Source organism: Tinamus guttatus, unplaced genomic scaffold (assembly GCF_059628265.1).
Source record: "Tinamus guttatus ecotype Peru unplaced genomic scaffold, ASM5962826v1 Tinamus_guttatus_pri_ptg000314l, whole genome shotgun sequence".
In the NCBI taxonomy this organism is placed as follows: domain Eukaryota; kingdom Metazoa; phylum Chordata; class Aves; order Tinamiformes; family Tinamidae; genus Tinamus; species Tinamus guttatus.
This window is the reverse complement of record NW_028288848.1, coordinates 11,052,892-11,080,299: the sequence shown is the minus strand read 5'-3', so window position 1 is coordinate 11,080,299 and position 27,408 is coordinate 11,052,892. Positions and strand designations below refer to the sequence as shown.

Genomic DNA, 27,408 nt, shown 5'->3' with positions numbered 1-27,408 from the left:
CAGTAGGAAATGACCCCTCTCCCACAGCAGGAATGCATGGGGGCACGAAAGGTTTAGCGAGGCTGTGGCTCCTCAGGATTAGGAACGTGGGTGACAGTCCAGGCCAGCACAGCGATTCCTGTGATACCGACAGCAAAGCTCCGCATCCTGCTGCTGTCACACGGAGCCAGGCCTTGAGGCAGCAGCACGAGCTCCTCTCTTCCACCCCGTCCCTTCCGTCCCAGCGAGCGCCCAGCTCTGTCTCATGGGCCAGGCTCTCAGGGGCACAGGTGCCTCAGAAGGAAACAGAGGCTCCCAGGCTCTGCTGCCATTTGGCTGGGCCATCCAGCTTGGGGGCCACGTCTCCTTCTCCCCTTCCACTACGCTGGGATATCACAACTTGTCTTCTTTGCTCCAGGAGTTTCTCTCTGTCCTTCTCTCTCCTTCTTGTTGTGTTAGGGTGTCAGATCCCATGATGAATATGTACCTGTTCTTCCTTTTCCTTATTAGTAGTAATCAATTCTGCCTCTTGCTGATGCAGGATACAGACACAAGGAGCTCAACAGGGCCCCTTAAAAGACACAAATCCACCGGAGTGAGACTCAGGCGAGATTTATCTCTATTTAGCCAGTGCAAATAATGGTACTTTCTGCTTTAAGCACGTTGGGTGGAGGTTTGCTTATCTTCACGACTTTCTTCAAATCGAAATGACTACAGTTAGACAGAGGCGAGACATGAAAGCGAAATTTCTAGTCCTGATTAATTCCCTCTGTAGATACTCTTGTTCCAGAACATGTGTTTTCCAAAATAACTTAATTCACTTCCCACATCAATTGAGACAATTCTAATTCTGAATGAGAACATCCAGACACTTAGTTAAAGAACTAAAATTTTGTTTAAGAAAGGATGAAGCGAGAAAATTTAAAAATTTAAAACATTTTTCATTAAAAATATTTCTAAATATTTGATGTTTTCAATTATCGAGCAAGTGTTGACTGCGGTTAAGAATCAAAGAAAGGAAGTATAGGTGGCCTGGAAATGAGATGAGGGAAGAATGAGAAGATTTTTTTTTCCAATAAACTCTAGGGATATTTTTCCAGGCTGAGAGCAAGCACTGCCCTGCCCATTGCAGCGGAGCATGAAAAGTATCTGCAGGATGGAGCCGGGAATGTTGGGCTCAGACTACTTCTGCTCGAGCACTTAGCTGAACGTAGGCCGCAGCACTCAGCATCACACAGGTGAAAGCCCCCGGGAGTGATTCCAAGCAGAGAACATTGACGTGGAAGCACATCAAAGTGCAACGGCCACTTCCGCGTCCTGTCTGTCAGATTTTACTTGCCCGAGGCAAAACGGCCTGGATTTGGTGATGCCAACTCACCTGTCGAAGAGGGGCTTCTCTCCGCAGTCGAAGGAGTCCTGCAGGTCTTTGACGAGGTTGGCCTGGCCCGGCATGCGGAAGAGCCCCTCCTCGGTGAGGCCGCGCTCGCGGATGAAGTCCACGCACTGCTCCACGAGCAGCGGGGCCAGCCGCTGCCCATACTGCCTCTCGTGCTGCACCGTGTCCTCCAGCCGCTGCCCGAAGATGCCTGCCAAGAGACAGCAACAGAGAAGCTTTGCTGTGAGCTGCACTTCTCCAAGAGCTGCTGCATAAGGCGCAGGATGAGGGAGTGGAAACTGTTTCACAAGATGATGAAGTTGGCACGGAGGTCCTGTTTTTAACACATTTAAAAAAATACAATGATTTTTAAAAGAGGCATAATTAACATGCTGAGAGTTTTGTTCCATTTAAGAGCGCTTTGACCTCTGCCCTGGGTCAGTTTTTACCCATTGTAGCCGAACAAGACATAACAGAAGCACCATTGCTTATGGTTATCTGCAGCTGTGCGACTGATGTGGCATGGAATAAGTGATTATACTGCCATAATCTTCTGTCCCAAGGCCTCCAAAACAAAGGCTACGCTGGCTTTACAGGACATAATCCCTTTCTGCATGCATCCAGCACAGAGCTAGGGCACAGCCGTCCTCCACCAGTTTGGAGCTGCATAGCCCAACAGATCAGATGAGAAGCAACCTGCCAGGGGCTAATGACCATGACAGAAAACAGCTGTCAGAATTAAAGCTGGCTGTTGTTAAAATCTTCCAGCATCCTGCATGCTTTGCATTTCTATTTATTTTCCTTTAATTTAAATCAACCAATAAAAAAATGACAGTGAAGAAAAATTTAACACGCGGAAAAGCCTCAGGCTTTCAGACCCAGGGGTCTTGGTTCAATCTGTGCCTCTATGGGACTGCTGCATCCAAAACACTGCTGGGTAACCCACTGTGCAGCCGCAGCTGCAGCACCCTGCAGGTGTGGAGGAGCCAGGGAGGCTGTCACCTCGGGTACCACCAAGCGAGGCGGTATCGCCCACTGAGGTTAGCGGCGAGGATCGCAAACAAGATAAACCGCAGTTGTCAGAAACCTCCAACCTACTCCATTTCAAACAAGGTCAGAGTGTATCAGAAAGGAAAATCTATTCAAATATCACTCAAAGCATCAGGAAACTTTCCACTCATTTCAAGGAGCTTTGGATCAGACAGCACTTAATCCTGCAGGCCTGGAAAAGCAACAGCATCACCAGTGCTGGAGTTACACCATGATCACACTGATGTGCGTGCTTGCACCAGGGCAGAGGATTTGCTTATTTCTTAGAGCAATTCTTATCTTCCTGAGAGTAACCACATTTTCCGTTTTTATTTTAGTGCTATGTTCAGGGGAGGCTGATGACTCGTGGCCAGAAATCTTCTAACCACCATTCACTATCCTCCACGGGATAAATCATATCAAGTCAGACCTGCTTTCTGTATCCAGTCCAACCCTGCTAAATTCTTGACAAAACAAATTTTCCACCAACCTCAGTTTCAATTCTCTGAATGAAGCGTGCAAGGAGGATCCGAAGTCCAAGTCCTTTCTCTGCCAGTTTGTGATACCGCAAAAGACAGGACCTTTCCCTACACTTCAGTCTACACAACTGCATTACAGTATCAGAGCTGGAGGAAGAGTCTTGAAGGAAATTCCTTCCATATCTTCACAAGATACTATGCCCTGGAGCGTGGGAGTGAATTATTTTTATCACTGTAAATCCTGGTTTTCTTGCAAAGTTCTAGTTGCTAGTTCTAGTTGCTAATCTGCTTATGAGTTTTCACTGAGGCGCGTGTCTCTGCAGTTACTTTCTGGGCAGGGAATCTCCCTGCTTTTGCACAGATTACTTCATCATCTCCCCAGGTAATCCCTGCTGTCATTAGAGGGCAAAGCAGCACAGCAGGACTGCTCGGGATGTGGGACTCGGCATCGCCCAAGAGCTCCCAGGGCACAAAGACATGCTGGGGGCCGTGAAGCACAAAAGAGTAACCGAGGTCGCAGGAGCTGCGCGGTTGAGCACAGGCCCCTCACCCGTGCAGGCTGAGCAGGAGCACCCGTCCCACCTGCCGCCAGCTACTCTGCGAATACCCCAGTCTCCCTGTTCCACCCAGCTGCATGCGTGATCCTGGGCCACGGGCCAGTGCAAACCAGGGTCCTGCAGCATTAGTTACAGCAGATTTGGGCCAGACGCCAAGCTCTGCGCCCTAGAGACAAAAAAAAAAAAAAAAAGAAAAACAAACAAACAAACAAACAAAAAACCTCCATAGGTTTCCATGTTTCCTTCCACCAAATCTATCTATTTCCTCAATGTGGTATTTGGTATTCACTTTTCTGGGTGTAAGGCATATGGGTTTAGTGTCACGGGTTTGGGTAGCTGTCAGGGCGGTCACAGGACAGCAACGCTGGTCTTCCCAACCTCTACTTGTAGGATCACGTCCCTGTTTGCCAAAGAGTCAATCCGGAGAACGGCTGGGAAGGAAGCGCCCTGCACGTACAGGGCACGGAGTTACTGCTCCTCCAGCAGCCCCCGTGTGGCTGCTTCACGCTGCTCCCTAGCGAGGGGAGGCAGCACGGGACACGGGCACAGGAGAGCGGCAGGCGCAACGCGCGTGCGGCTCCGCGCGGGCTCCCTCGCGGGCCTGCCAGGGCCAGGGCCAGGGCCGCGCTCTGGTGCTTGGCAGGCAGCATCGCTCTGCGCCCACCCAGGCAATCGGGTCCCACGCGTGGCAGCTCCCTGCAGCTATAACCCATGTGTGGGGCTCCTGGCCAGCACGCTGCCTGCAGCCCAAAGGACAGACGCAGGGTTAGGAATGGGGCTTTAAACCAGCAGATGGAGAGGGAAGGTATGGAGGTTAGTAATACCCTTTTCTCCTAGATAGAAACATTACTCTTTGGGGGATACCAAAGCACTGTAATGCTCTTTTACTGCAATACTCACCTCCCTATGTCTGCACTATTTCAAATACATAAAAAGCAGAAACAGCCATGAAATGAAGACTGACAATACCAAGGATGAAGCTGATCTACCCCAGATCTGAGTGAAAGGAGCTGGACTGGCACAAGGAAGGAAGGACCCTGTGCAACGGTGGGTGCTGAGGCCCACAGGCCTCCCAGCCCTGCGAGGTGGCCGGGAAAGGCCCTCCAGCCACGGCCAGGCAGACGGACCAGGCCAGCTCTCTTGGCAGTCCCGCTCTGCTGTGACAGTCCCATTATGGCAGATTGACGTTTTCTATTTCAAATCTGAACCCTAATTTTGCAAGGTAGTGCGAGAAAAAGCCCCCAAGCACTTCCCAGACAGAACATTTCTCCTAAAACAAGTATGCTGACAGCTCTGTCCTCCCTCTGCAGACCCCTTCCAGCAGCACGTCACCCGCAGCTCTACGCTTTGTCTTTGGCTCAACCCAACCCTAATCATTTTGTGGGTCTGTAATCAAGATCCTCCAGCAATTGCTCTGACCAAAGACCTCTCCTAGCCCAGGTCTCCATGCACGTTCCTTTGATAGTTGCTCTCCAGACACCCTCATACTGCAACTCTGTGCCTTCCCTTCCTCTCAACCATAACCCTAAATCTCTGCTCATGTTGCTACACTGCTTGGCAGTAAGAACAGTAGGGTTAGAGTTTATTTTGTCTTTAGAGAGAAAGTATAAAGTGGAAGAGGGCTGCCAAAGACAAGCAGGGATGCCAAGGGAGCTGGGCTTGAAGAAGCCGTTTATGTGTGCGCCTCATTTACGGCCAGGGAGAAGAAATGACACTTGGGTCTAGGAAAAAGTGCAGACCGAGCAGGGAATGGGGCAATCTTTGCAGTTGGGCTGACCCAAGCCAGAGCTGCTGACAGTCCTGGGCAGGCAGAAATCTTCCATCTGGGCATCTGCTGGGGAGCCTTGGCTAAGCCTCCCCGCAGGAAAACCAGCACTCGGGCTCTCGGCCGCGCTGGCAAGGGGCACAGAGCACTCACCTCCCTCAGTGCCTGCGCCAGGCAGGGCAGACCGGGCAGGCTGGGCCCTGCCAGCCAGGCCCAGCTCCTCTCGCCCTGCTGGGCCTCTCCGGGGCTTGTGAAACCGGGGTGGCTAAACGCCCCTGGCACCGGCAGCAGATCCCTGCGTGGCTGGGCCGCCGCTGCCCCACGCCGCGAGGGAAAGCGGACGTGGAGCCCACGGCTTCCTCCGCATCCGCCGGCTCCTCGAGGCACGGGCCTGTTTTTAATCACGGGGCTGCAGCTCCGGCCGAACTTGGCAGCGTTTCGCTGCGTTCGATGAGCCGCCTGGAACCCATTACAGCCTTGTTCTTCATTTAGGGGAAGGGGAGCAAGTGCCATCCAAACACAGTCCCAGACAGGGGGAGCCTGGAAATGATGCCAAAAGCTACCAGCAAATGAAGGGTTAAAGTTCCTTGCTATGGCCTTATCTAGAGCTAGGCACTGTTGTTTGGTTTCAAAGCAGGGAAGAGGACAAAAAAAAAAAAAAAAAGAAAGCCTGGGACTACATCCTTAATCTCAGAAAGATTCAACAGATACCAAGCAAATGGGCTAGCAGAGCTACAGGATTTTGCTCCTCCTCTCCAACAAACTGTCTCTGTTCTTTAAAGATTTAGGTGGCTCTTTGTGGAAAACGCGAGCCAGGAATGATGTACTGACTAGGGCACAGACAGGCTCTCTGTCCTGGCCTGAATAGCTCACCCACCAGCTCCAGGCATACAAAGCCTATACATTCAGCTATGCTGTCCAGACATGCAGTGGGCAGAAAAATATATGCTCCCTGCTTAATTTTTCCTCATCAGAGCCCTGATTTCAACCAAAATAAACTAAAGACAGAGATGATAAAGGCAGTCCTTGAAGAAGTTTTCTTCACAGAGAAGGCAGAGGACTCTCTACGTGCCTAAAGCAGGAAAAGTCCAGGAACACTTATGCCAGCTGTACACATTAATATACATCCATTAAGAGATGTGCAGGAAGATAAGGAGGCAGCACCTGGCTGCTGCTGCTCGGCAGAACGTGCCCCCTCACCGCGCCGCAGTCTGTGGGTGCACCAGGCTGTGTACGTGCTCACCTGCACACGCAGGCTTCTGCTTCCACCTTCCCACATTCGTGCCTGGGCTCCCACTCATGTGTCCCGCTCACACATGAAAGCAGAGAGAAACCGTGGCCAGAGGTGCAGGGCGCACACACACCCGAGCTCTCCTTCCCCTCCCACGAGCGTGTCCGTGCCCAGCGCCGCAGCAGCAGCCGCAGAGGCAGCCCCGCCGCGCCGCGAGAGTTACTCTATAGGAACTAGGCAATCCAGCCTGACAAAGTAGACAAGAAGTGACCAAGGAAGTGACAGGTGATTGAGAACCAAGAAAACCACATTAAGTGACATGCCCAAAGTCACACAAATGAGTTTGTGGTGGAACTTGGCACACAGTGAGCCCGTTTCCCACAAAGATCAGCCTTCACACGTGCTCACTCTCATCCGCACATATGCATTTAAATATTCTGGGTACAAACACAGACACACTTTCCCCAAACCATCATTAGATGGTAGGCTGGAATCTGACGGTATTTTTGGCCACAGACTGAGTCCTTCTCACTCATTCCCATTCATAAAGACGGCTACTATATTTAGATACTTAGCCTCTGCCTGAGCATTCCTAAGTCTCGGCTCAAACGTCTGCTTTTCCTCCAAGACAAGGAAACCGTAACAAACTAAAACCTCTGGAAAATCATCTCATACCTCTCGTTCTTGTGCAGCACTCCGCTACATGACAGGCGCTGAGCTTCAAGCAGAAACCAGGCAGTGTCAGACAGCAGGAGCGGCAGAAAAAGAAAGTCCTGACTTCAGGCATCAGACACATTCTGAGTCCCAGCGCTGGCAACTTTCCATTCACGCGGCGCTACGGAGCGGAGAGCAGCCGATCTGCCCTGGGAGATAATCTCAGCAGCACATCTGGTCTCCGCTCCACAACTCGGCATTAATTATGACTTGTGCAGAAAGCATTTGAAATATCCAATGAGATGCAGAGCTCCCAGGCTCCCTCCGCCCGGGGAAGTGGAGAGAGGGAGACAGACAGACAGGCAGGTAGGGTCTTGCCCACCCTCGAAGCTGCCGCCAAAGTAAACAGCAGCTAAGCATGGGTCACAAGTTTTAACAAAGGCATCCCCCATCGGCTCTGTAATATATTCATGCTCTAATTGCTTGTCAGATCTATTCCTGATAGCTGGAAGAGCGGAGCAACAGTTGCTGTCTGCCTGCCACGCTGGATCCCTTCCTGACACAGGCTACGCTGGCTGCGCTGCCGGCAACCTGGTGCCCCGGTCTGGCCTTGGAGCTGCTTGCAAGGAGCCACAAGCAGAGAGCCCGAGTTGGGAGGGGAAAGCTCCCCCGCACCGTTTCCTTAGGTCTCAGGACATCTCTGCAGCTCCGCGTTGCGCTCCGGAGCTTTACACAGCCTCAGACAAGCCACAGCCTTTCATCCGGTGCAGCGTTTGTCTCCTCCTGGCCTTACCCCGCCGCAGAGAAGTCGGCTGACGGGGCAGAGCTCAGCTAGGTACCTGCTGGGGGAGGAACTGAACGTGGCTTCTGCGGGGGCCGGTCCCCAGGGCTTGGGCAGGGCGCCCAAGAGCCCCCTCAGCTCCCGGCCCAGGGCAGCGCCCGGGGTCAAGGGGAGCCTCGCGCTGCCCCACGCCGTTCCCAGCGGTCGGCCCTTCGTCCCGTTTGCAAAACGTGCTCCTGCGACCGCAGATCTGCAGCAGCCAGACCCCTTGCCCCAGGCTTCTGGGGGATTTTAACCATTCTGGCTAACTTCATTCCCCTCTGCAGAAATAAGTAAGTTTTGTCCCTGTCTGCAGCTGCTCATGTGCTTCTAACATTAAAAGATCATGTCTGTGGTCACCATACAGATCACACACCCCCGAATTTGGTGGCCTGCAGGCACCAGTTGCTCAGCCGCGCTGTGGCTGTGCTTGCATGCGCACATCAGAGAGGACAACGAGGCAGCAGTCAAGCTTTGAGATTCCAGCCACCAGGACAGCACTGTTCCTCTACCCAGGAAACCAGAGAGCAAACCTTTGTTTTAACCAAAAATTGAAGAAATGGCATCTCTCACCTCAGATAAAGGCAGTACCAGGGTTCAAGGCTCCAGTTCTTGAAGAGTGAGTTGGCATTTTAGAATTAGGTATGAGAAGCCCAAGCAATATGCTAGGTAACACTTAAAGCCCAGTGAAAACCTTTGCTAAGTGATACAGATCCTTCAAAGGTACAAATGAGACTCCGGATACCCTTCACCCTTGTGTTATCATCCTACTATGACCACGGCAGGGTAGGGAGAGGCTGCCCACAGCCCCAGCTACCAAGTGGAAGCAACCCCCTCCTGGATGCGGGACACACCAGCAGGGTTTCTGGCACCACGGCCTGGAACGATGCCTCAAAATGTGTCACACCTGCTAATAACATTACAGAGCCTGGGACTTGATGCTTGGGGTGGGAGCCCAGGAGGCAGCAAATGCAGATTCTCACTCTTCCATTCAGTTCTCCATTTCTGTTTTTCCATCTCTCAAATCACACAGATGCGAAGGCATTCAGTGAAGTGGAAAGTCAGATTGTTTTAAATGGATCCTTTTGTACTTAAAAGTGCAATTAACCTATGGAATTCACAGCTTCTCTGTGGCCAAGGCCACAGCATGATCCAAAGCACGAGTAGATGTCAGCATGGATAAGAATACCATGAGTTACAAGAGAGATGACAAAGAGCAGGTAAAGTCCTGAAGGAATAAACACACCCTCTACGAGAGAAAAAGGCAGAAGGAGTAAATTCTTGCTCATACGAACATCACGACCAAAGCAGGAAATGTCAACTGCTGCAGAGTTGCTCCCTGCACATGGTAACACTGCAGGAGCAGTGCAGCGCAGTGCTGCCTATCTACACACTCCACAGTTGAAGTCTTATCTTCTTGACTGAAGCAAGCCTGAATCCATTCCAAAACATTACATCAAAAATCATGACTAAGGCTATGAAATATGATAAGATTAAACAAAAATCACAATGTATACATACACATTGTTTGTACGTATGTATAATTTGTCTTCCTTTTTTCTAATTTCTAGGTCATACTTAGATTAGATATGGCTTCACCTGTTTCCATGTTTCTTAAAAATGAAATGCAAGATTGCAGAGACAGCAGACTCCAGAAGCACTCTCGATACTGCAAGACTAGCAATAAATTCCAGAGTGTCAGCCACGCTGCATACAAACTGTCACCAAAATTGACACCTGGAGATCTCCCCCACCCTTGTGCCAAGGACAGAAGGGGCAATGGAAACTGAACCCTCTTTTCTCCAATGTGGAAAAACAGGGATTTTTAGCTGCAAGGACATTTACCACTGTCTGGTCTGTTCTTAGTTTCCTAAAAGAGGATGTAGGTTTCTAAAGAAAACCTCACATGAATTTTCTGCTTGGGAGCTGGCAACATTTTCTTCCTCGGTGCCACTGTGTGGAGACGGCTCCTAGCAGAGAGCAGGGCTTTCATGAACGAGCAGCTCCACTGTTATTCTGCTGCAGGTACCAGAGGAGGGAGAGAGTATCCTGCCTCTACATGTCACTACAGGCCTTGAGACTAACTGGAAAATTCACTGAAGCTCATGCAACCCCTGAAAATTCAGGAATGTTTCAGGCTTGGCATCCAACTCAGGTCAAATTCAGTCTTGAATCTGGCTGCAGCAGACAAGAGTGGTGAACCCACATGAACCCAGAGATCCCTCCCCAGCTCTGAACAAACCTGCTGGCTGCTAGAGCTCTAGCACATGGGGGTGCAGGTATTTTTAGACACCAGCTTACACACACTGTTAGCTAATATACAGATGTACTCAGGAGGATCTGCCTGAGGATGCTCTGATCCAGGAAACTGCTTTGCCTATTTGGAGAGAAAGGCCTTATTCTCAAAGTTAAAACCAGAGTTGAAGTTCCTTAGCTTTCAAGTAAGTTGAGCCTTAAACACACTCATCCCTTAATGCAAGCACAGGCAGCTGGAACATCTCCTTGCATCTATCAAAAGCTGGCAGTGAAATGGCTACAGGTGATCAGCCAGGGCTGAACCTGGATGGAAGCCCTTCAACAGAAGTATTCCCCTGGGCAGAAAAGTTCCCTTCCACTTTCTGCCCTCTCAAACAGCTCAGATCCTTCTCTGAGCAAAGTGAGTTCCCTATATCTTTCTCCTATACTGGGCCGGGGACTCAGCCTTTACTGCGAAAATGAAATCCTTTGGGAATCGACAGGCTTCTGCCACCTGACAAACCAGCAGGCGCCAGGCAGAAAGGTCAGCAAACAGCAGTGTCCACCTTGGCCTTGCAGCAGCTCCAGCCCAACTTGTGCGTGGTGCTTTTCCATCTCTCTAAGATGTGTCAGGAAAGGAGCTGTCTGAACAGCACTGTGAACTACCCTGTAGTGGACTCTGCCCAGTTTATGCTCTAAACTGAGATTATAACTGTTTGCTCACCGAGAAAAAGAGGATAAACAGACTTAAAATCACTTAACCACAGCATTCTGAATCCAGAGCCAAACCCACGCGTTTATTGGTCTATTTCTCTGTAAACAAAGACAAGAAGCTTTTGGAGATCAAATCATCAAGAGCACCAAAAATGCCTTTTAATTTAGCAGGCAATAATCTGAGCAAACGTGTCCTGGAAAGCTTCTTTCTACCCACAGCATAAGAACATATTCTGCAAACTTTTTTATTCACTGAGTTTTGCACATGCCTGTCTTCATTTAACAGAGACCTTCCAGACTTGAATGAAGCTGATTCTGCAGAAGGCATCTGACTGGCAGAGCTTCTCTCCCAGGTGGGCTGCATACAGTTTTCCACACTACACAAGAGGGCTTTACAAAGCTTCTGAGTGTTAGTAAATATAAAATAGTTATGATTTAGCATATTTGCTACCAGCCTCAGCACTAGAGAAGGCTGAAGCCCAGCCTTGGGCATCCAGGCCTGTGAACCCCAGCCTTGACTCCACACACATCGATCACGGAGCCTGAACGCTGCCGTGATCCTCATCTCCTGTGTGCCAGGATTGCGGAGCATCCTGGGGCCTGGCGAGGCCTGCGAGCTAGAGACACAACTAAGAGTCATAGCATAGATCAGACTAACAGGATCAACACTGAACAGATGGATTCTTATCCAAATCAACTCCACCATAAATATCTCTGTCAATCGGTAACCTACAACTATAAAACTTGCTACTGAGGGAACTATAAAAGGTTTCACTTTGTTGCTTCCTCAGACTCAACCAATGATGAATATCCTTTAGCTAATTCCCATACATTTACCTTGATCCTCCACTATCTAAATAAAAGTCTCAGTGAAAACAAATGTTACTTACACATTTGCCACCCAAGAAGCATAAGGTCAGAATCTAATTTCTAGCAGCAGCTGAACCTGACTGGTTTTGCTTAGAAAGGGGATGGTATTTAGTTCCAATTTGTAAAATGAATAAAACATTTCAGTAAATGTGCCAACCTTTCAGGAAAGGAAAACTTCTAGCAGAGGCCAAGGGCTGAGTGTTCCCTCCCTCTGCTTGGGACTCAGAAGGTGCCAGGGGGAAGCTGCAAGGTTGCCTGCCCGATGACGACAGATAGAAGAGGCAACCACAAGGGATAGAGCAGTAACTCTTGGAAAGGAAATAGGAAAAGAGAGGCAAGGTGAAATTCCTTATTTTTGGCTCCTAAACAGTTAACATTACAACTTGAAAGGAGCAGGCTACCTTTCCCCTTTAGTAAGCACAGATTGTCATAATAATCATCAAAGGAATAACCCAGAGAAATTAAAATACTTGCCTGCAAGCTGAGAAACACCACAGGAACATGTTTGTCCCATTAATCATACATTGCCAGGACCTGCAGTGAGAACCATCACTGTTTTAAGCTTGTCAGATTTCAAACACCAAGCATGAACAGGAAAGGCCTCACTGGAAAAACCACCAATGTAGCAAGAGGTGCTGCTCAAACCATGGGCCACAGGCAGTTGGCACCAGCAACATAACAAATCCACAGCCACTGCTCTCGCCATGGCACTTGCTAGATGAAAAGAAAGGGATGTCAGTCTGCTGCGGAGGAAAGCACAATCCCACCCCCGCTTTATCCGAAGCAGGACTGCTCTTAGCAACACAGGGTATAAGAAGTTTAATGACTCCATCCAGACCTTTTTGTTTTGATAGTACAGATGGATTTATCTTCTACCGACTCATCTAATCCCATTCTCAACCCATTTATTACTTTGGCCTCCACTACATCTTGTAACAAAGAATATTGTAACTTAATTGTGTACTGCATCTTTTTTGGGGGGCTTAAACCTGATGGCTGTTTAGCTACTCCTGATATTTGTAATTTTATCCCTTGCACCTTCCTGAAATCATCTCTTATCCAAGACCCTTTTCAAAGTCACTTTTATGAGCAAAGGATTTGAAGCTGGATAAATTTTAGGTCTTAGCTACACAACCTCTGGAATTCATAAGCAATTCAGACAGAGTTCGTTTTAGAAATTCTCCCCTGAACCTGAGAAAGGCTGCCAGCACATGCTTCATTCAAACTGAAATAGTCCCATGCAAAGTTTCAGTTCATTAAGCAAATCAGACTAAGAGCTTCACTCCACTCACCTGCACATGTAAAGGAGTCATTGCTATTTGTGGTTTTCCTCTATCTGCTACCTGAATGAGCAGAGGCATTGAGAAGGACTCTTGATTAGAAGCTTTTCATTTCTCAGGTCCGGCTTCCTGCCCTCGACACCCAGGACTGCCTGCGCTAACGGACAAGGGGCTAGAAACGTATCCACCTAATGTCAAATGGCATCGGCACTCAGAAGCACTGGAACCAAGCTGTTAATGCCAGCTGAACATGCAACATTGCAATAGCAGAATCACCCCTGCTGCCTGGGCATTTGGAAAGAGGGGCAGGAGACCTGCTCTCTGCCTGCACGTGCCCTGCCACCGCGGCTGTACACGGCGCTTCAGGGTGCTCTAGACCACCCGAGGGAGGTCTGGTTGTCACTCAGAGATGAGCTGAACTTGGGCTCTGGTACTGAACATCAGCTTGAGCCACCAGCTCAAAGGTGAAACACATGCAAGGAGTGAACTTAAGTGAGGTGGAAATTACGAATCCTCCGTGGATGTTGACCAGCTACCTGGCTTCTAAACGTAAGATTTTCAAAAGTCATTGAGAAACACAGACCCCAACCTTTTGCCCTGCATGCACTGTAGTTTTGCCTTGCTGTAAGAACTGCAGATGTTTTCAGAGCGAGACTGGACTCAGAGCTCCTTTCCACAGTGTGCAATCTGTCTCATCTCCCTAGGACAGGTCAGGCAGGAATTGCAGAATTGATTAGGCTGGAAGACACCTCTGAAGACCGCCTAGCGCTCCAGCTCACAGCAGGGCCAAGTACAGCAGGCTGCTCAGGGCTGTGTCCAGACAGGTTTTGAGCATCTCCAAGGAGGCAAACTCCACAATCTCTTTGGACAACCTGCTCCAGTGCTCGATCACCCTTACAAAATACATTTTTTTTGTATGTTTAAACAGAATTTTCTTTATTTCCCTTTGTGCTCATTGCCTCTTGTCTTTTCACTAGGCACCACTGAGATGAGATGAGTTTGGCTCTATATTCTTTACTCTCTGACAAGTATTTACACACAGCAATAAGACCCTCTGAGCTTTCTCTTCTCCAGACTAGAAAGAAAGAAAGAAAGAAAAAAACCCAACATACCTCTCAGCTGCCTCTCATATGTCAGCTGCTCCAGCCTCTTGACTATCTTCATATCCTTTTGTTGGATCCTAGCATGTCTATGTCCTTCTTGTACTTGGGAGTCCAGCCCTGGACCCAGGACTCCAGATGTGTCTCACCAGCACCAAGCAGAGGGAAAGGACCTTCCTCAACCTGCTGACAACATTCTTCCTACTGCAGGCCAGGATGCTGTTGGCCTTCTTAAGAAGAGTGGTGTTCCTTGTCCCATTCAATTCCTTGCCCCATTCAGTAGGGGATCCATGTTCTCCTGGTCTTCCCTGGTCTTCCTTTTGCTGCCGATACATCTAAAGAAGTCTTTCTTGTTACCCCTCATACCCGTCACCAGATTCAACTCCAGATGGGTTTTAGCTTTCCTAACCTCTTCATGCTCACACTGTCAATACATTCCTCTTGGCTCACCTGCCTCTGCTTCCCCCTCTTGTACGCTTCATTTTGGTGTCTGAGTTTTTTGTGAGGAGCTCTGCGTTCACCCATGCAGGCTTTCTGATGCCTGCACATTGGGATGGACCATTCTTGAGCCTGGAGAAGGTGAACCTCAGAAAACAACCAGCTTTCCTGAATGCTTCTTCCCATGAGATTCTTCCAAGCAGAGCCAAGAGGCCAGAGTTGTGGCCTCAGGCCAGAGTTGTGATCCTGCTATTTGCCTTGCTGAAAGGTAACTTCAGGGCTGCTCTTTGGAAAGTCAACGTGACCAAGGGCAAGCTATTTGATTGCCCAATACCTCAGCTTTCACCTTTAAAAATGTACCCCTTTAAAAAAATTAGGACAATAGCTTTTCTATACCTCAAGGCTGCATCATGATGGTAGAATATGTTAGAAGAAGAGCACTAATGGAGACCTTAAGGTATGTGAGGGAGATAAGTCAGAAGAAAGAATTTAATCAGATCTTAGCAACAGACTTCTAACTTTCTCTGCTGTAAGCAGCCAAGGCAGTAAGACCCACTCCCAACTTCAGTTTATTTCTGCTCTGTGCTTCAGTTGCTACATCCAGACAAGTGCCTGTAACTCTGCCTGGGTAACCTTTGCTTGGGATGGGGCTAACCAGCACCTCCTCTCAGAGGATTCACGCATCCCCCTGTTCCAGGCAGATACCTGAAATCATGACCCTCATCCTCTCTCCCCCTCTCCCGGTGGTCAGGCCCATCTCCCAGCACTAGACCACACTGGAGGGCCAACACTGATGAACTGTGCCAGGCACCAGCTTCTCTGTGCAGTGACAACAGCACGTGGGGCCCAGCAGACACCTGGGGTCACCCCCCACCCTGACGCCTAGCGAGGGGGATCTGCACGGCCCAGCCAACACCTCCCCTGAGACAGCAGCTCTAGGAGAGCCCTCTAATAAGACAGGGACCAGCAACCCCTTCTCTGTGCTCACACTGAACGGATGCCAAGAGCCACCCCCCCAGTCTTTAGTCCTGTGCTATCTCAGTCCTAAATTCATTAATAGATTCTGTGCCCGTGGTGGTCTCCCTAGGAAATCTCCATCCTATGCACCAAGAAACACAACACAGGTAAAATGACTCACCCTGGGTCACAGGGATTGTAGATGCAAGAATAAAATCCCAGGTCCCCAAAACCTAGCATAATGTTCTAGCTCCTTGAACTGTCCATCATCCTGGTGGACATGTATCTAAGAACAATATAAGACCCTTCAAAATAGTCATGTTTTGCTCTCGTTGAGATGCTATATAAAAGCCCCTAATTAGGCCCATTACCAACCAAGACATAAACCTGAACAGTGAATTGCACCACAGAGACTTTTTAGCTCTCCCCTGGTACAAGGCATGGTCTGGACATGGGCACAGACAGCAAGGACACTCCCCACGCCATTCTGCTGGCAGAAGAAGAAATGATCCATGTATCCAGATTTACCTATATGGAGAAGTGGCCTGGAGTTAATGACAGTAGCGTGGGCATTTCACCACGTCCACTTTCACAGTGGACATTTCTTCCCACCAATTAAAACTGACTGCTCCTCCAGAGCAGAGAAAGCCTTTACAGAGTTCCTCCAGAAAATTACTCCATCTTAGGGCAAAGCTATTCTTGTTTGCTTAAAGGATGCACATCCCTTTCAACTGCATCACCTCCCTTCATCACAAGGAACTGATGAAAACTTAGGATAAGGAGGAGGAAGAATTAGGATAAAATAATGGAAGAAAGAAAGGGGCTATGACACGCATTTTTGGCAGAGGAGCAGAGAACAGCTCATGGCAAAAATTAGAAAGTAAACAGAGGAAAGAAACAAGTGTAACACAAAAATAAGCACTGAATGATTCTGTGCCCATGAGTGCTGATCAGCAGCAGAGCTTTACCTATCAGCGTCTAGCTCAGGTAGCATAAACTCAGCTTTTGTACCTCATGACCCAAAAACCCATTCCATACGCATTATGTTTTATGCCTTCTGCAAGAGAAAAAAAAGGTACACCAACTGAAGTTGGCAAGAGGTGTCCTAAAAATCGCTGTAATTCTCTTGCCTACAAATGCAGCCCCTCTTCTAGGGGGAACAGTGCCCCCTTGCCTCACCATAGCCACGCTGACTACTTTACACGTCACCTTGGGAGGATGTTGGCAGCCTCACTCACGCCGAGGTTACACCTGAAGCAGTGTGGCACTGCCCCAAGCACTCCACAGTGAAGAGCTGCCACACAACAGCATGACTGTAGGGCACAAAGGGTGCTCCAGGTAGTGTAGTAGTGAAGAATGACAAGGTGCTAATTCCAAATGTGCAGGTCTGGGTGTGCTCAGACCCACTGCGTAAGGGCTCTGTCTCAGTTTTGTAGGTGTAAATACAGAAAAATTCTGAGCTTCAGTGGAGTAAACTCAGCAAAATCTGTCCCTTGTGGAGTCAGGAAGGATCAGAGGGAGCAATTTCACTCACCCGCTATCAGAACATGCTGCAAAACACACTTTTATCAAGACACTGTAAGAAACTATTCCTAAAGACAAAATCAAAACACATACCTTACTTTCAACTCTCTGCTCTGAATGAGATGGACTAGACTCAAGAATTCAGGAACCTGAAACTCGGGGAAACTTGTTAGAAAGCATATTCTCCACAAACAAGCTAGCTCCTCTTCAAAAGACTTAGGAACCCCTGGATTTTATTTTAAGGTCACATTTGAAGTGCATTTCAAAGCACACATTCCATATGGCTTTTAAGCCTAAATGTGTCTCTTATTAATGATCTGGGATCTTCAGCAGTGTTGGGGAGTTTTCTGTTTCATTTTAAGAAGCCTTTGCTGTTCACCTCTAAGCATAGTTTGTGTGCCCACATCAACACGTAAAAAGATACCCTCAGTCTTTTTGATTCATAAGTTTCTTCAGTACATCAGCAAAGATTAAAGTGTGGCTAAACCTCGCCTTTTATCTTGGCATAATTCGTTTTTACATCATATCAACCTTCTCCAGGGTTGGATATTTACATATTAATAATGCAGACTGCTTTTTAATTCCTCCCCCTTCCCCATTCCTTTAGCTTTGTATATTAAAAAGTGTCGATAGATAAGACTTGGCTCTCAAATTAGCAGTGCCAGCAAAGCAGAGTTCAAATTATTCAATTAAAACACAGACAGCTATGTTTACAGTCCTCCCACATTTGAGCTAAGCTGGGATTTCACACACAAAGAAATTGCTCTGCTCTGGCGGTAAGGGAGGAGGAGGAGGTTTGATCACTTCCCCAAACCTGCTAAAATCATCTGGAAATAAAGGTTTTAAAGTCTTAACTATTTGATACTGACTGTGATTCCTATAAACACTTGGTGAAGTGAAAATAGACTCAAGATGCAGTTTCCTGGTTCTTTAACCCACTTGTGGGCTGCAGATAGTAAGTGTGGGCTGCGATTACAAGGAACAAGTGAGCTCTTCTCCGCCTCATCATCTCTCCCCAGTGTCCTTGTTGTGCTGGAACTGCTGTTGTTCCTGCAGCTGCACAGTTAGCAGGGCCAGGGAGCCAATCCACCAAAAAATGTATATATTTTTTAATGTCAGCTTTCTGCCAGATCATTTCCTACTGCACAGCTGTATAATCAGTAATATTAGCAGAATGAAACGTGGCTGGGACACATGGTTGCAAGGTGGGGAAAGACTGCTCCCTCCGACAGCAGCTAGCACTTTAGCCAGCTCATAGTAGCCATGAAATCGTGGTGTAAGGCTCTGATCACACAGCTTCAACTGCAGAGCAGACAACGATGCTAGCTTTAGACTAGTGTATTTGAGAACCAGGGCAGAGAGCTCAGGCCAGGCTGGCAGCCCAAAACGTACCTACATTCTTGAGTAGTTTTTATCCATAGATAGATAAAGTAGAAGAAGAAAAAAACTGCATACACAATGGCAGTTCCTTCCAAATCTGCAAACTGCAGTGATTCTCTTCTACAGGGCCTAAGCCAGCTCTCACCAACATCAGCAGCAGTTTTCACACTGACCTCCACAGGAACCGGATCAAGCCTGCAGCATCTGAGTGCAGCAACGAACAGCAGCTGCTGCCCTATTGCCCTCTATACCATTGTGCTCCCATGCCCTCCTAATTTTATTCCCTGCCTTTTGACATTTGCAAAGAAGGTTAAATAAAAAAAAAAAGATTGATTTGCACAATATTGTTTCATAAATAAAGAATAAAATGAAATCCATCTCTGGTTTTATGCAATTTTCTTTTTAGTTGTTGGTTTTTAAAAACCTTAGGATCAGTGATTAATTAATTTCGTAATAATTAAAAAAAAAAAAAAAAGATCTGGAGCGACTCCAAGAGATTGACAAAAATACATGAACAAGTTTTTGCACTGGTACCAGCAACACTGACAACATCATGCCCTGAAGAAGGTGGCTGTTGCTGAAACTTGTACCACTTGCAGTCACTGAATGTCTCCTTTTTCCTCACAGCATATATTTGATACACACAGCAAAGCTGTAACACACGCTCTAAGGACTGGTGTAAGTGGTTGCTAATTCTTACTAAATTCTGACATTCTGAAATCTCTGCAGGAGCAGCTTCAGAGTCCCGCACTGGGCTCAACACATAGATGTCTCTCCACAGCAGCCTGTATGTCAGAGGGAAGGAAACCAGCACCTTCCCTTGTCTGGGGAGAAATCATGACAGATCGGTTCTCACTAACGAAAAGCGCTTGTTCTGCACGTAACAAAACAGCACTTCATGGCACCTCTTAGGTCCAGGTACGAAGCTGCCTTTTCTCTACATGCTCTTTCCGCTAAGTGAAAGAAGAGCCTGGAAAAAATGACATCATTGGTGGAGATGGTATCTGCTCCAGACAAACCAGGAACTGCTACCAGAGACTCCAAATCACATGGGGTATTTAAAAGCAGAGGATAAAAAAAAAAGGGGGCAAAAAAAAAAAGATAAAAAGACAAAAGATACTAAGAAATACCAGGTCTCCTCGGTGACCTTGCAGATTTTTTCAGTCTCTCCAGATGCACTATGGTTATTTTTTTCCCTCTAGACCCAGGAAAAACAGTAACTTCATTTCAGCAAAAGTAACAGTGTTACCTAATCCTTATTTGGCACTTTTTACCTGTACCTCCCAAAAGAGGTTGATATCACCATCTGCATGTAATGGCATGAAGTCTATCAGCAGAACACAAGCCACTCAGAGGGTCCAGGGTCCAGTACAAAGCTAGGAGTTGCAGCCATCAGCAGCATACCCAGCAGAAAACATCCACGAATTCCTGCTCTATGCTAAAATGTAAAAAAAAAAAAAAAAACACCCGCATGTTCTGTCTGATCTATTGACTTGAGAATTTGAAGCTTCTAGTATAACAACAATATTTAGAGTCTGAATATTTTGTTTGTTTTAAAGATAGGAATTGTGAATGGCTGTTTTCTTACAGGTGTTCACTCAGCCTGACCAGGCTGTTCTTCTTCAGGCAGCACAATCACTGATGCCAACTCTCTTCCCAAATGAGCCCTAAAAGAGTTGGATGGAAAGCTGCCTTTGGCTATATGGAAGTTACAGGTGGGCATCTGTCTGTGAGGCAAAAAACTGGAGACACTCCTTTCTTTCCACTGGGATAAGACCGACCCACAGAACAGATAATAAATACCTGTAAAACGCTGAGAACTGGCAATAGTGCAGTGTTAGAGATCACCACCCACTTCTGACTGAGAGTCAGTTGTACAGTTCAGATGTGCCCTCCCCTCCATCCCTGGCAGAAAAAAAATCACAAAACCCCCTTTCTGTAAAACACTCTAGACAACCAAGAGCTTATCTAGGCATCTCAATGATTTTACAGTGTTACACATATCCTAGTATCACAAGAATATGTTTTACCTTGAGGCAAATGTTTTAATTTATGTGCATGTGAGCTATTTGCAATACCTCCACCAAACGGAGCCCATATAACCCGTCGGATGGCTTTCACCCAGTCTTCCATTTCATTCTGGGAATTAGCCATAAGCAGGAAAGCTTCATGATTGACAGGCATCTTTTCACGGTCCCCTGCACCACCTGAAAGACAGAACACAAATCGCTTAGAATCTAGCTCAGAAGACAGCAACTGATACTTAAAACCACAAAAAGTCTGGATCAAAATCATCAAATGATCACTTTAATTGAGCATTTTTTACCTGCTTTCTACTGACATGTTGCACAGGCAGACAGAAGAACAAAACTGATGTAAAAAACATATGGTTCGAATGTGGGAATCTGAAGCCTGTTGTTGAGCTCCTGATAAACTATGGGAGAGCACAGGCAGTAGGACCCCACAGGAGGAGCCCTAAGAGGTTCACATACCTGTGCTGAGGTAAGCAGAGGGTATTCCCACAAAGAAGGGGGCAAGGGCACTGTGAGAGACTTAAACACTTGAGATGAAGTCTCAAGATCATGTTACTTTCCCCAAACTCCTGGGAATTTCTAGTCTCAAGATGGAAAGAGAGACACACATTCTGATTTTGGATCCAGCCCAGGAACAGTATTTTGAAGGGGAGTTAAGATTTGGGAATATAAACCTGACTTCCACTTGAAATAAAAACTTCAGGAGTCACTAATGTTGGTGGGAAATACTACTGGAAAGCATTGACCAAAATATCACATGTACTCAAGCTGCCCTATACATGTCATTTATGGATGCTGCAAGACTTGCAACCCCTGAACCCTTCTATTTCCATTTGCTTTCTAGTTCAGCATCCAGTCCACTTAAACCGTCCCCTCATTTTACGCCCCTGAGCTGCACGCAGCCCAGCAAGGGCTCCTGGAGCACATAATAGCTTCCTTGGAGCCGTCCAACACAGCAGCTGCATCACGAGAGGCCTGGAGATCCCGCCATCACCATGGAAACTGCCTTGGACTTTCCACGGAGATAGTGTCCTCGTTGTTGTGCTGCTGTCACGCTGACACGGGCTTTAGTATCCACGGGATAGGTGAGGGCTGCCCATCTGGGCTGCGCGGCGGAGATTGCCGCTTCATGGAGTTCGGAGATAAGAGCGAGATCCTGGAACGTGCTGGTTCCTGGGGAGCTGACTGACTGTACACGCAACACACACCTCCTAAATCCTAGTTAATCCAGGGAAAAGAGCAAGCCAGTACTTCTCATTATTAATTGTTTCCTGGCCTAGAAACACTCGTGGATCATACTCTGGTTTTGCTAAGCATAAGGGGTAAAATGAGACCCGTCTGGAAGGATTTTGTGGCTCCCTGAAAAGCAATTTACTGAACCAAGAACCTGAAGTACCAAGAACCTTTTGGTAATGTACAGACACAACGGGCCTACGCCCACGGCATGCTGCATGAGGAACAAAAGCCAGGACCTTCCTTCCCTTCACATATCCCAGTTCTGACTTTCTGCGTGTCATCCTCCCAGCCCACCCTCCCACCTTGGATTTACCAAACAATTTACATCCACGCAGCACATGCAACAGAGCAGCTGCCCCAGGCAGGCACCAAACGCCAAGCCCTGGGACGCACAACCCCAGGCGCAGGAGCACAGGACAAGCAGGGCCTGCAGCTTTGCTGGGGATACTCTGCCAGGACATGATCGATGACCATCTTGGCATTACCAAACCCAAAGCTCCACAAACCCATTTCTTATCTATCCCGACTCTCCCTCTTTCTGCTCACAAAGCTCAAATTCATGGGAAACCTTTTCTCCATGGTCTCCCTCCATGCCTGCTCTGAAGAATTCGGTTTTATCCCACTTTCCAATAAGCCTGGTTGAGTTGCAGGGTTTGGGGGACCTCAGTGCTGCAGTGGAATGAGATAAGTCCCCAAAGAATCTGGCTCACCCCATAATTAGAGTCTTCAATTTATTTCCATCTCTAATAGCTCCATGCTGGCCCTTCCCACCTCAGGCAGACTCGCATCCTTCTGGCTGACCATCAGCTGCCCCTTGGTTCTCTTCACGGCACTGAAGCCTTATTGCTGCTACCAACAATGCTCGCAGTCATCTTCAACACAGCTGATAGGAATCGTACAGCTGGGACATTCATAGCTGCCAAGTGAATAATTTTACTTTGATATTCCTGAATTTGCAAAATGAGCTGTCTCACTTAAATTTGAATTTAAGGGACTCATCTGAGGTCTTGTCTGCCCCAGGTATGAAGAAGAGAACAGAATCTTGGCTGAGAATGAATTGCTGACTGCAGATTTGGTGAGAACAGCTGAACTAAGCTGAACTAAGGCACTGCCAGTGTAATAAGCAGAGGAGGAGCAGGGTTTCTTCTGACTGAGCTTAAGAGAAGCAGTAACTGGACTTGAGCAGCAGTGCTGCTTCAGCCTCTTCCCACTGAATTACTGTCCCACAGAGATCTAACTACAACTCGCCTTCCCCTCAGATGTTACTTTGGACCAGCCAGTTGCCTTCTCAGCCTTTTGGGGCCTTTTTATGCAAATATCTAGGGAAAAATATTTATATTTTTATTAGTCAGTAAAAAGAAAAAACTGGATGGGAAAAAAATCCTGTATACATTGCAGAACTGAAGCCTGAGACTCTGCCAAAAACTACATACGCAGCTCCTGTGTGGCTGGCTCTCCCCCACTGATACTTTAAATAGGAGCAAGGTCATGATCCTAACGAGCTGCCTGTGGGAGAGACAACGGTGACCAGCCGCATGAGCACAAGCAAATACTACTCCACACACAGGCACTAGCTTGGAAAACAGAACACACTTTGGGACTGCTTTTTAAAGAAAGCCACGTATGTTAGCGTGGGATTGGAAATGCAGTAGCAGAGCAGGTAGACCCACCTATAAACAATTTCTTCTTTTAGGGCATGACCATGTTCCTTTCCCTGCACTGTTGGCACCTTTCACTGCATCCCGGAGGCAACGAGCACAACTGGAGAGTTCCCTAAAGGACAGGGCCCAGACTTGCCTCCTTACACTGTTAGTTACACTAGCCAACAGATTCTGAGAGCCTCAGCATTCACAAAACTAGAAACAGCTAAATTCAAACTCTCAGATCTTCTTAAATAAACAAACAAGAACTCCCCACGTTCTTTAGAAGTCCAGAATTTAACCCAAAATTCACACATACTTTCTTTTCTAGGCCCAGACCCAAAACAGGACCTCCTCCTTCTGGGAGCTGAATTGGCAATGCAAACACTGTATGAATTCAAACAAACTGGTCTTTAGCAACTGGAAAACCAGTTTAAACCTCTCTGCCTGGAAATGTTTAGATATAGAATTTTACTCTTGCCTGCCATCGCAATATGAAGTTTGTTTTCAAACGCTGCCATCAGAACTTCTGCCCCTACCTGTGCGGTCAGCCTGCGCTGTCGCAGCCGCGAGGCTCCCGGCCTGCGGGGCCTGCGGGGCCCAGGCGCTACCGCCGCTGCGCCAGTCCAGCGGGACCCTGGCTGCTCAGCACCGTGGCTGAGGAAGAAACACTCTGCTAAGCGTTCTGAACACAGACAAGGGCTTTCCGTGCCCTGAACAGAACTTCTCACACATCCTTAATCAAGCTCCTGTACAAACAAGACTGGTCCTTGGAGACTGTCGCTGCTCAGCTCAGGCCTGCCAAGGGCAGACATTCCAGCCCTTCTGCTCACAGTTACTTCCAGCTCTAGACTGAAGGAAAAATAAAACCATTTGCAAACACACAGTGCAAGCACCTCAACATATGTGTAAGAAGCAGGGAGCTTAACTTGGGGGTAGTTAATCCAACAGCTTCAGCACTTGGGGTTCCCCCTGCATTCAACTGCCTGCTCTGCTGCAGGCCTCCAGCACGTTGTTTTAGAACACACACTAGGTTCTGTCCCTACCTGTGAAACACATGGGCAGCACTGTTTGTTTCCTAAACAGGTGGAGAGAAACAACAAACACTTTCAAGATTGTGTAACATGACAGCGACCACCCAAGCACATACGGGAAGGCCTGGGAGCACTCAGGCACTCATTCTGCTCCTGGTCACCATCCAAGGCTGCAGACCCCAGCAGATATCAGTGCTCTGCCAGCCCTGCCTCTAGGTACCTCTGTAAAGCACTTTATTTAGCTCCAGACTGCCAGCTCCAAAGTACGAACGCTTTCCCTTCTGGGCCCAGACTGGCAGGGATGCTGTTAGAAATTGAGTGCTACTGAGTGGCTCCTATAACTGCATCTCAGATGTCCTTGGATCCATCTGCTACTGTCACCTGTATGCCATTTACCTCAGAGTAACATGTCGCCTCCTAATCCTTAATAATTGTCATCCTTCCAGGCTCCGTCCCAAAACAGAGAAGGACAAACATTGAAAGACTGGGATAAGCAACTAGCCCATGGTCAGATGCAGCACTGCAGCAACAGCAGAAATTAAAATCCACACAGCAAATCCCTGCTTATTGAACAAGCCTTCCTGTTAAGACTATTTTATTCTGGAATGCATGCACTGGAAAGTGGAAAACATACGGTTGCCAATACACCATATTTACCTGCCCTGCGCTTCAAAGAACCTGTAACAGGAGATCTTTTGCATCCATCCCTTTCTAAAATTGTTTCCAAAGAGGAAACTTCACAATTGTTCTTTTCCCTAGAACTTCATATGCCCAGGAATGACCTTTATCGAAGGATGACATTTGTGGCATCAAGCCTCAGATTCCCTTTCTTTGTGTGAAACCTGAGACACGGGACCGCACTGCCTGTCAGGAGACACTCCTGTCCCAAAGCACAAAGAGTGAGGAACTTCCTTATTCTCAACTAAATCTGCTATCAGGTTCTGCTGAAGGTTGGCAGCTTCCTTTTCGATCAGGTTCGCCTTCCTCCCTAATCCATACACACATAAACATGCAAACAGGATCAAAAGTGTTCATACATGAAACAGATGTTCAGTAGTACAACAGGCTGAATAATTTTTGAATTAAGAGATTCTGCGTTTTTGGCTCACAAAGTAAGCTTGCCTTTCCTCCCATTCTTACACAGTTCTGCTTACTGATGTGCTTGCATATTGTCAGTAGTGGGAGGACTGAAATCAGAAACCTTTACAAACACTTGCATGTAAGTATGCATGCACATGTGCATATATTTACCTATGCTTTTACCGTGTGCGCAGCAGTGAATGGCAGTCCCAAGGCTGAACTATCAAAGGGGTCCCTGATGGGCCCAAACGACTTATTTGCCCTCAGTACTACAGCAAGTAGTGACAGAAAGCCTTTGATTACAGACAAGCAGCAACAAAGATCTTGACAAATGGAGAAAAAATAGCATCCACGGCTGAAAAAGAACAATCTCGATTCATCTTCCCTGACCTGCTCCTGATGGTTGTCTTAAAGGCAAGCATCACATTTGGAGATCTAAGATCCCACTGCTAATGAAAGAAGGTGAAAAATGAGCTGAAGGAATTCTGTCAAGATTAAGGGCAGCTATATTAAGGGAATCTTCTTCTGTAAAGCAAGAAGAAAAACATCTTCCATCTTTGGATTACAAGACACAAAAGAAATACCAATGAGGAAGCAAAAGGTCACTGAAAGCGCTTGGAAAAGTTTCTTGAAAACTGAATTCCTCAGTTCCTGCCTTTGATTCTGGCTAACCTTTGTCCTGAACCTCTCTCCTGAGCCCTCTTTTCCTTCTCCCTTAAAAAGTTTCCAAGAGCATGATTGCTAGAAATAGACCCAGTCTAGTATATCTGCATCTTGCGTCAACCTACCACCATGCAGTCTCAACTTGGGTACACCCAATAACTCTACTTCTTTCCTGCTATTTTTTTCTGGATGAGCCTTTAACAGAAGGGAATGATGTCTGGGAATAGCAACCTGACCTTGAAATGCTCCATTTAGGCTATTTGAGAACACAAAAAGCAGTAAGAAATATCTGAAGAGCCAAGGAATGGGGGTTAAAATTAGGAATAACTGGCAGGAACTACAGGGACATGATTTGCAAAGATTCAAGCAGTAAACAGTGATGTGTGCTTGCCATGATTAAATGCACACACTCACATCTGTAAAGTCTGGCAGTTGAGAATCAATTTGTGATCTCATTCCAAAAAGCTTATAAAAATAAAAAACAGTTTTGGCATTTACTATTACGCATAGGGCAAATAAAATAAATGAGTTTTGGATCAAAATCTCTCTATTTTGTTTCAGTTCCCAGGTCAGTATAATATCACTTTTTCCTAAAGAAACATGCCCCTTTGCAGGTGAAGCATGTTTTATTTCCACAGTTTACAATCACAAATGAGGAATTTCTCATATTCAGCTTTCATTTTTTGCATGATTATTGCAGAGAGAAAAGTGAAATTTTAAATACTTATTATTGTACAGGATAAGTCCAACTCATAAATTGAGCTGGTTTACGTTTACTTAAGCCAGAATTTACAACTGTGCACTAGTTTCTCATTGACTTTTCAGTCAAATATAAATGCCTAATTCCCTTCAACACTTTTAAACTCAGCAGGCTTAGTGATGGTTATAAGTAGGAGAGGATCACATTTTCAGCTAACAGTCCTTGGAGGGGGTTTCCAGGAGTCCCTGACTGATTTTGGATCCCAGATTTCAGGCGTTACCCCAGAGGACGATGCAAAGGCCAGCCAACATGCCAAAGCCACTGCTATCTATAGACTACTCCAAGGGCCTGTGCTCGCCTCTCTTCCCACCACAAACACACCCAAACACACCGACCTTCTGCGGTGTCAGAGCCACAAACCGCTTTAAAGAACCACCGAAGGGCTGAAGCCTCAAAACCGTGGTTTCATATCCAAAAGTTTGACAAGACTTAACAGGAACAGAGGCCCAGTTTTTCTTGTACTGATACAGAGACTACAGAAAACACTCAACATTTTAAGATAGTACTGCATTTCAGTTTTCGGGATGAAGCATGTAACTCTGAGAACTATAAGATATTAAAGATTATGTGATTTT

General features: G+C 47.2%; 1 protein-coding gene across 1 annotated transcript in view; it reads right to left on the bottom strand.

Moving 5' to 3' along the window:
* Nucleotides 1-27,408, bottom strand: part of ARHGAP22 (Rho GTPase activating protein 22) — a 50,186-nt gene that overhangs the window by 13,192 nt on the left and 9,586 nt on the right. The window contains exons 2-3 of the mRNA XM_088528743.1: nt 20,466-20,594; nt 1,358-1,565 (exon numbers count right to left, since the gene is read on the bottom strand). Coding sequence (XP_088384869.1) covers nt 1,358-1,565; nt 20,466-20,594 — 337 coding nt within the window. The remainder of the gene's footprint in view (nt 1-1,357; nt 1,566-20,465; nt 20,595-27,408) is intronic.